This window comes from Amblyomma mixtum, chromosome 3 (genome assembly GCF_055824585.1).
Source record: "Amblyomma mixtum isolate Tamu chromosome 3, ASM5582458v1, whole genome shotgun sequence".
NCBI classification, from domain to species: Eukaryota; Metazoa; Arthropoda; class Arachnida; order Ixodida; family Ixodidae; genus Amblyomma; species Amblyomma mixtum.
Genome location: NC_143014.1, coordinates 367,350,045 through 367,359,775, shown reverse-complemented (window position 1 = coordinate 367,359,775; position 9,731 = coordinate 367,350,045). Strand labels below are relative to the sequence as shown.

Below are 9,731 nucleotides of genomic sequence, written 5' to 3'. Positions count from 1 at the left end.
CACGATGAGCCAGCAAACAACTCGCCCTCCGGTTCTGGTGGTTGGTTGGGTTCGGTTCGGCCTCGGCTGCGGAAGTGACCAGGCGCGCTTTCGACTGCGCTTTCGAATCGCCCGCGCTTCGCCCGTCAGAGAGCCATCTCGTCGCAGCAGCGGCCCTCCTCGCCCAGGGCGCGCTCCCTCCACCCTCGCGCGCCGCCATTGGCTGGCGCGCCGGCGTATCCCTGCGCTCCCTGTGCTGCTCGCGGAAGCCCCGCCCACCAGAAAATTTATCCTCGCGCTGCTCGACAGTCGGCCACCAGCCTCCAGAGGAGGAAGTCGCGCGAGCAGCCGGGCGCTTGCCCGCTGCCTCCAGCGAACCCGCGCTGTCCCTGTCACCATGGGCGCTGCGCGCCTCATCCCGCGACGCAGCTCCAGCATGGGCTGTGATCCTTGCACCTTCCTACGACACTTAGAGGACAGCGCCCAGTTTCCGCTCAACGAGCATCAACAGAAGCAGCGGCTGCTGGACGCGGCCTCTTCCCTCAAGGTGCCCAGGCCCCGCAACCCTTCCCCACCATCCAAGGAGGCTGCATTCTCCCCTGCCCTCACCCGCCTGCGCTCGAGGGCGGCAGACTTCTTGAAGGAGCCTACGCGTGCTGCCCTACCCTCACGCAAGAAGAAGGACGAGGGAGGAAAACACACCAGTACTCCCCCACCAATGGGAACAGAGGCCACCAGTCATGCACCTGCCTCAGAGCTGGAACAGCAGGCTGTCAAGGCTCTCGAGGAGCTCACCACACCCTCGCCCACCGTCCCCACCTGTACAGGATCCACGGAGGAGCTCCCTGCATCTCCCTCCTCCATCCCTCCCCCATCGCCTGCTGAGATGGAGGGTGTACCTGGCACACCTGACCAGGCTCTCAGCAGCCAACCAAGTGGGGACACACCTTCAACCTCAACCCAGGCCATCCTGATTGAAGGTACACAAGACAGACCGTCGGCCACTTACCAAGGACCACAAGAGGAGCCTTGGAGCCTTCAACAAACAAGACGCAAACGGCGCGGACCACGCCGTTTGCAGCTCCCACCTGACGAACACCCGAACATAACTGGCACAGTCCAGTTCTGACTCCGGGCGTCCAAGGGCACATTTTCCACGCAGTGCCGCTTCGCCATTGCGGCAGAGGCATCTTCGCACTCTGGGGTGGTCTCTGTCCGTGTAAACGAACGGCGGAACATCGTTGCCGTTGATGCGGGATCCCCAGAGTGCCAGGCTGCCCTCCTCAGCTTGACCACCCTGGCGGGCATTGCAGTCCGGCCCCGCAAGGCAGCAGACAAGTCCACATCCTTTGGATTTGTACATGGTGTACAGGCAGACATCCCGAACGAGGAGCTCCCTGCTGCCCTTGAGGCCCCAACCCCCATACTGGCAGTGCATCGGGGACAGGGTAGGACACTCCACGTCCGATTCGATGCTCCTGTTCCCCCCCCCCCCCCCCCATGTGGCCCTCTACAAGTTGAGGCTCCCGGTCCGCCCAGTCCGTCTACTGCCTATCCAGTGTGGGCGCTGCGGACGACTGGACCACGCGACTGCCAGCTGCCGGGAGACACCCTGATGCAGGAGGTGCGGCGACCCACACACCACAGCCCAGTGCAGCGCTGCGCAGCCCCGCTGCACCAACCGCGGTGGCCAGCATGCTTCCAACAACCCCTCCTGCCCCCGATGACAAGAGGAAAGACAGATTGCAATGGCAGTCGCGGCATCCCTCGAACCAGTCTTGAGAAGGGCCATCCGGGCACAAATCCGGGCGGAGCCAGGCCAGCGGACCTATGCCCAGGTCCTCTCCTCCAAGCCAGCCGGGGCGCCCTCCTCCATCCCCGCATCAGGAGCTCCGGCTTCCAAGCCATCTAGGGCGCCCTCCTCCTCCATCTCAGCACCAAGAGCTCCTGTTGAAGGCCCCTCCCCTCCTCCCCAGGGCATTACACGTGCCAGTCTGAGCGGACACCTGGAGGAGCTCACCAGGACCCTGGCCATCACGCTGCAAGAACTCACGCGGCTGCTCCGAGCAGTCCCCCTGCATCCACCTAGCCTGGCTCAGGGATCGCAGCAACAGCGAAACCATCATGGCTAGTCCACTACTCATGACTCCCAGGCCACGGGTCCTCCAGTGGAACTGATGAGCGCTCCGCCCCCGTTACTCGGAGCTGAACGACCGCCTTCGGCTGGAGGAATACGATGTCCTGGTTGTTCATGAGGTCTACCAGCCGGGGGATAAGCTCCACCTACCAGGATACGTTGGCTATAACAGCAGGACCTCCTGCCTTCTGCCTACCTGTACAGCAGACCCATGCCTGGAGGACAGCCACCCCCCTGGTCCGTCCCGGGCAGCCATCTTCGTCCGCCGGACCCTGGCCCAAGCCGAGATTATGGTTAGTGATGCGGTTGGCCCCATGGAGCTCATCTGCGTGAGGGGTAGGCTAGGTCGAGTTGACACAGCTGTGGCAAGCGTATATGTGCGTCCCCTGACCCCTTGGGATGCCAATTCCTTGCCGCAGCTGGTCGGTCTCATTGGCGGCGACTGTCTGCTCTGCGGGGACTTCAACGCGGCTCACCCGCGTTGGGGATCCCGCAGGGCGGACCGCCGTGGGCGTGATCTGTTTGCAGCTCTTCGTGGCACCGGGCTCCATGTTTTGAACACAGGTGTCCCTACGTTTGTCCGTCGAGGGGGCATCCGCACATGCATAGACCTCTCAATTGGGTCGCCGCGTTGTGTTTATGGATGGCACCCCTCGCCGGACACTTGGGGTTCGGACCACTTCCCCATCAGTCTGGTGCCAAACCCAGGGAAGAGGGTGGACGGAAAGCAGTGCAAGGTCGTCCACTGGGACAAGTTCAGGGACCTCCTTCGAAACTTCTCAGGGCAGGACAACATCTTGGCCCACGTGGCTCGCGGCTCGCTGTGCTGATGCAGCAACGATCAGGTGCAAAGTCCCACCAAACCAGCCTGTCCCGGGCCTCGATCTCCTCCAGATGAGGGCTCAACGGTGGCGGGCAGAGCCAAGGGCCCATCGCACGGACAGGCCAGAGCATTGGACAGAACACAACGGGCTTGATGCAACCTGCCTTCGTACCCACAACCGGCGCCGCAGGGAGTCCTGGAAGGGCATCTGTGTCTCCCTGGTGGCTGCCCGGGGCAGTGCCAGAGCCTGGCGCCTGTTCCAGTCTCTTCTGGAGCCCTCCATCCAGTGGCCATCGCAGTGGCAAAGGGGCTTACCTACCAGCAGCTGTCTGACAAGCTAGCAGAGGCCCTCCTTCCTCGGGAGCCCCCTCCATCAGGGCTCTACCCCAGGCGGATTATTACCCAGGCAGCAGGTGGTCAACACGCAGATGACATCGCGGCCATCTGTTCCACCCCCCTCACCAAGGCGGAGCTCACCACTGCCCTGCAGCACTCCAAGCGCCGCTGTGCCGCCGGACCAGATGGTATCACCTACCAAATGCTCCGGAACCTGGACGACTCCATGAAAGCCAGTCTCCTCCAGACCTTCAATGAAGTATGGACGACGGTCTGCTTACCTGAGGCCTGGCGCACGGCAGTGGTGGTACCGGTCCTCAAGCCTGGAAAGCCACCTGCAGAGCTCAAGTCATACAGGCCTGTCTCCCTGACATCAGCCCCGGGGAAGCTCCTGGAGTCCGAGGCGCTGGCAAGGATGGACTGGATAGCTAGGGCCATGTGCTACCTGCCCGAGCAGCAGTCTGGATTCAGGAGGCACCGCTGCACGGCTGACGCCATTTCGGATATCGTATCCAGCCCCGAGGAGGCTCGGCACTCTCGCCATGTCGTCTACCTCGCCCTCCGGGACGTGCAGTGGGCGTTCGACAATGTGACACATGAGGCCATCCTCGAGGCTGTTGACTGCCTTGGCATCACCGGCAACCTCCGGGGGTATCTGCAAGGATTTCTGGAAGACCTCACCAGCTGTGTCCGGGCAGGAGGAGCCACCAGCGCCCCCCAACCACTCACGAGAGGAGTTCCCCAGGGCAGCGTGCTGAGCCCCATGCTCTTCAACATGGTGATGGCCGAGCTCCCACACTGCCTCCCGGAGGGCCTGCGCCTACCTGTCCGCATAGCAATCTGTGCGGACGACATTGCCCTCTGGTACTGCGGACCACGGCGCCAAACGGTGCAGGTCATCAGAAACGTCCAGCGTGCCATCACCAGGGTTAGCTCCTACCAGGAACGGGTGGGCCTGCAGCTCTCTGCCACCAAGACCGAGGCAATGCTGCTCAACACCCGACCAGGAGCACGCCCGGGGAAGACGAGCCTGAGCATACAAGGACGGGAGCTACCATGGCGGCACACCTGCCGTTACCTGGGTCTCCTGATAGACCGCCACCTCACCTGGCAGCCTGCGGTCAAGGCCTTCTCCAAGCAGGCAACCAGGGTCCGGGGCGCCGTCCGGAAGCTCCTGGCTGGAGGGAGAGGCAGCACACCACGCATGGGCCTCCAGTTCGTTCAGGCCATGGCAGGGGTGCAGTTCCTATACGCCCTGCCCCTGATACAACTGACCATCAGGCAGCAGCTGACCATCGAGCGCTGCCAGACGGCTGCCATCCACCTGTGCCTGGGCCTCCCACGGGGCTTCCAGGTTCCCGCGACACTAGCAGAGGCGGGGGTGTGGCCCATGGAGCTCCAGCCCCAGAGGGAAGCATTCCGCCATGTGGGGCGGCTCCATCTTGCCCCTGACGGACGACCCCTCTTGAAGCGCCTCCTCAGTCACCCCCACTCCCGCATGGGGAGGACTGCCCTGGCATTTGAGCAGCTAGTGCGGAGGCAACCGGAGTGCCTTCCTACCCCTCCACGCCCAGATCTTGGCCACCAGTTCCGGGTGCTCCTGCCAGCGCAAGGATCCAGACCAAAGCGACTGACTCCGGCAGCCGGCCTCCGACAGGAGGCAGCGACGACACTGGAAGAAGACCTGGCGGGCTGCACCCAGCTGTACACGGATGGCTCCGTCTTGAAGGGGGCCTGCCCATCTGCAGCGGCGGCCTGCATCGCTCCTGCTCTGGGCGAGAGAAGGCAGGCGAGGCTACCATTCGTGGCGAGCTCCACCACAGCTAAGCTGGCAGCCCTACACCTGGCTGCCGTCATCCTGGACGAGCAATCTGTTGTACAGTCTGCAGCCATCCTGAGTGACTCCAGGGTGGCCCTCCAGCTACTGCAAGAGCCACGTTGCCGACTGCCCATCGTCAACAAGCTGGCAGCCAGGTTGAATGGAATCTGCTCCCGTGGCTGCTCCATATCCCTGGCCTGGGTCCCCAGCCACGTTGGCGTCCAGGGCAATGGCGATGCCGATGCCCTGGCCAAAGCAGCTCATGGAGGATCCACTCCCACCTGCACATCTGCAGTCCCCCTGGATACTGCCCGGTCCATCACAGAGCGGCAACTTGTCCTGGAGCACCCCGACCCCAGGGTGGCCCAAGGGGCACCTCCCCAGCTCCTGCCGGACAAGGGTACCCCAAAGCGACAGAGGTCCCTCCTCCTCCGGCTTCGAGTAGGCTGCTCTTGGACTGGGGCAAGGCTTTACCGCAAGGGACTGGCCCCCTGCGCAGACTGCCTCCGCTGTGGCCACCAGGACGAGACGGTCGAACACCTGCCTTTGGCTCACATCAGGCAAAGCTTGTCGCTGGCTACAGGGCCCTGGGACTGCCGGCAGACACAGGAAGTGCCCTACTGTTCCCATCTGGACCCAACGCCCCCAAGGCCCTCCGGTCCCTTCTGGCCTTCCTGGAGGACACGGGCCTGGATAGCTACTGCTATTCCTCGGCGGCTGATGACAGCGACGGCGCCTCGTGAGACGCTCCAGTTTCTCTCGCTTTATATCCTTCCTCTACCCCTTTACCTATCGTGAGGATGTGTAAGATTGCAGGTTGTATTTAACACAAACACTAAAGGTATAAGCAATAAACGAGGCGGCTTTTACAGGAAAGGAAACCAATTTCAGTATGGACGTGAAAAGAGGAAAGAGAGAAGAGAGCAACGCAACAACACACGGAAAAAACACACAGGAGAACAGAACAAAATCCTCGCGAAAAATACAGGAAAAAGAAAGTCAAGAAGGAAAGGCACACTACTTGTCTCTCATACGAGCATCGAGCGGGGAGGACTGGCTGGGTGTCGGGCAGTCAGGCAGTCTCTGGGCGTTCCAGTGTCGATGCACTGTTGCCGGCGTTTCCCCGTTGGCATTCAGCGCTACCGCAGCGTCAGCGTCTGTGGGCTCCCAGCACGGTTCCCAGGTCTGGGATCCCGGAAAGGCGACGTAGGCGCCAGAGACGGCCTGTGTGGAGCAGCTGACGGATGGACGGAGAAGAGTGGCGCCTGGGCCTGGTGGTTGAGGCTTTTGACGACGGATGTCCAGGTCTGGTGGCCCGGACGTCTGCGGCTGAGGTCCAAGTCCGGAACTCGGGGAGCCAGCAGAACTCGTCCACGTCCGTCGCCCACCGCGCTCTTCTCTTCTCTGCCCCGTAATCCTCTTCCACCTGTCCCGGCGTACCCCTCCGCACGCGCTCCTCGTGTTTTTTCGTCTTCTCCTCACAAACGACGCTGGGTGGCGCTATCTTCTTACAAAGGGCCCCCTCTTCGGAAGTTTTTTCCAAGGGAAAGAACTCAACTTCAGGAGAGCGACCCCAGACGCGTTCGACCGTCGCAGCACAGAAGACCACACCACAGCGCGCACACTACACACCACACACAATACGACGGTCGTCAATGTTCGAAGCGTACACAGACATTCGCACACAGAGCACAGAGAGTATATGAAAAGGAAATGTAAGGCGTCCATAGAGGGGCGAAGAAACAGGGAAGGCATAAATAGTAGGTAGCCGATACTCAAAAACAAACATGAACAAACACAGACAATGCCAACAAGGACAGGTGTGGGCTACATTCTTCGGTATTCCATTCTTCACATCAAACCACTTCACCGTCGCGAGAACTCTTTCAGCTAGTACTTCCGTTTTCCTTTGTGAAACCGGTTTCTCCAAACCGACCTCGGTCTCCACCATGATTTTAAATGTTCCCGTCCTACGACGTTATTTACTCTGTTCTCCCTTGCCTTCGACACAGTTCGTTGACACGTATCACACGATCTGACATAACTCTTAATGTCAGCCTGTACACCGGGCCAATAAAACTCAATGTGTAGCGGTGGCTCAGCGGTTATGGTGCTCGGCTGCTGACCCAAAAGACGCGGGTTCGATCCCGGCCGCGGCGGCTAGAATTTCTTTGGAGGAGAAATTCTAGAGGCCCGTGTACTGTGCGATGTCAGTGCACGTTAAAGAACCCCAGGTGGTCGAAATTTCCGGAGCCCTTCACTACGGCGTCTCTCATAGCCTTAGTCGCTTTGGGACGTTAAACCCCATAAACCAACCAAACCAATAAAACTCACTGAGCACCTTAGCTATCGTTTTGCGTATCCCTCGATGACCGGATAATGCGCTCTCATGCGCCGACATGAGGACTTGCGTGCGTAAGCAATTCGGTATCACCGCTTGCTCAACGACTCGGCCGGGACATACTTGGTATGTTCGGAAAAGAACCCCGTCATCTGTATGAAAAGTATGGGCTGTCTGTCCCTTGCCACGAAATGTTTGCCCCAACTTTTTGCGACACACCTCTAAGGTCGGGTCTTCTTCCTGTTTGAGGCGAAACTCCAGCCGTGACAAATGGAGTGTGTTAAGAGTGGAGCTTTTGCTACTCTTTGAAACTTTCGCTGTCACCATAAGGGAAGGAACATCGACCGAACTCGTCATGGCAAGGGAAACTGCCTGATCAGTTAGAACTGGCGGGTCTACCGAGAATGGAGCTTTTGCGCCGGGGACATTGCCTATTATGATGTCGTACAAGGGTGTAGACAAGCAGCGCGCGATGGCCTTACCCGAGAAGTATGGAGAAGAAATCGCCACCTCCGCTTCCGGAACTTCTACACGGGTCCCATTGGCCAAGAATAATGTAGCCTTTTTCCCTGTAAGTGCCGCTGCCGGTACAAGGGACTCACGCACAACAATGCTGGTGCTGCTCGTATCCCGTAATACCGAACTAGGCTGGCCGAGAACCTCACTGTGCCCCACGGGCATAGCAGTTTCCACCGGGTTGGAAGGACAGACCATCTCTCCCAACTGGCCCTCTGCGCGCCTTACCTCTGCAGGGTTATCGGGATTTGAATATCGAGGTGTCCTGCAACAGGCGGACTCTTCACGGTCTCCTGGTCTCTTAGCTCTGCATGACTGGGCATCATGTCCTTCATGGCGGCACCAGGTGCAATACAATTGCTTCGGCTTCGTCCGACAATCCGACGCCTTGTGCCCAGTCCTCTCGCAAAGAAAACACCGAAGGCGGGAATGTGAACCTGAAACCTCGTCCTTGGCCTTATTTAACGTATGCTCCCCCTGCTCTTCAAAGAACAACAAGTTATTTTGCCGCTGTGCTTCGAGAAAATGATCAGCAGCCTCCGCCAGCTTGCAAACTGTCTTGCCCTCCCGCTCACGTCAGAAAAGGGCTAAACGGGAATGACAGTTGTTCAGGAATTGCTCGCTCCCGACCATCTCGCGAACTACCTCAAAAGTGCGGCCTTCTCCCCGCATCTCGACCCAACGGTCAAAGAAACTAAACAACCTGGCAGCATATTGCGCGGCTGTTTCGCCATCCTGGGGCTTGCTCTGGCGAAACTTTTCTCGGTACCCTTCCGAGGTAAACCTAAACCTCTGGAGCAAGGCAAGCTTCGCTTTGTCATAGTCCACTGAATCCTCAGGCGAGAGCCGACCGAAGACCCTAAGTCCTTCGCCGCCAAGGCACAAGCTCAACGCCGTTGCCCACTTTTCTTTGGCCAACCCTGCCCCGTGGCCACATGCTTAAACCTCTTTAAGTAGGCATCGAGGTCATCCCGCGCTTCATTATACTGTGGTATGAGTGCGTGCGGGTTAATGGAGCTGGCCGGTGCGACGCTACGCTCTCCACGGTCACTTGGAGGATTTGCGCCACCCTCCATGAGCGTTATTTTTAGCTGCAAGTTCCGCGCCTCTAACTCCAATCTCTGCTTCTCCGCCTCTAAATTCCGTGCCTCTAACTCCAATTTCTGCTTCGTAGCTTCACGCTCTGTCTCTAAATTCCGTGCCTCTAACTCCAATTTCTGCTTAGTAGCTTCACGCTCTGTCTCTAAATTCCGTGCCTCTAACTCCAGTCTTTGCTTCGTAGCTTCACGCTCAGCGTTTCTCTCTTCCCGTGCCTTACGTAGCTCTTCCTCCACCCACGCTCGCAACTCCGCGCCGCACAAGCCCATGCGCTCGCCTAAAGCAACCGACCCTGAAGCGCTCATACTGTGCCTAAATTAACACAACAGGCAAAGAAATAAAAATCGACCTCGTCCTGTCGTGGCACCAAATTTTTGAGGATGTGTGAGATTGCAGGTTGTCTATAACACGAACACTAAAGGTATAAGCAATAAACGAGGCGGCTTTTATAGGAAAAAAAAAACCAATTTCAGTATGGGCGTGAAAAGAGAAAAGAGACAAGAGAGCAACGCAACAACATACGGGAAAAAAACCTCTGCCTCTCCCGTAACCGAGAGTAGAGTAAGCATGAAATGTTTACGGGCCTAATGTCATCTCGGTGGACACCCGAACCGCACCGTACAGGAAGGGAGGAACGCCACCACCCGTTCAGCGCGATGCCTTGCCATTTGAACGCAAGGTT

At 59.0% G+C, this 9,731-nt stretch overlaps 1 protein-coding gene and 1 pseudogene across 1 annotated transcript; both read left to right on the top strand.

Moving 5' to 3' along the window:
- The first annotated feature begins 2,103 nt into the window (after nucleotides 1–2,103).
- Nucleotides 2,104–3,533, top strand: LOC149356688 (uncharacterized; annotated as a pseudogene).
- Nucleotides 3,534–3,711: 178 nt separating this feature from the next.
- On the top strand, nucleotides 3,712–5,837 carry LOC149356687 (uncharacterized). Its single transcript, XM_089576409.1, has 2 exons — nucleotides 3,712–5,494; nucleotides 5,617–5,837. Exons 1-2 carry the CDS (start codon nucleotides 3,712–3,714, stop codon nucleotides 5,835–5,837), a joined length of 2,004 nt encoding a protein of 667 aa, XP_089432535.1.
- Nucleotides 5,838–9,731: the final 3,894 nt, after the last annotated feature.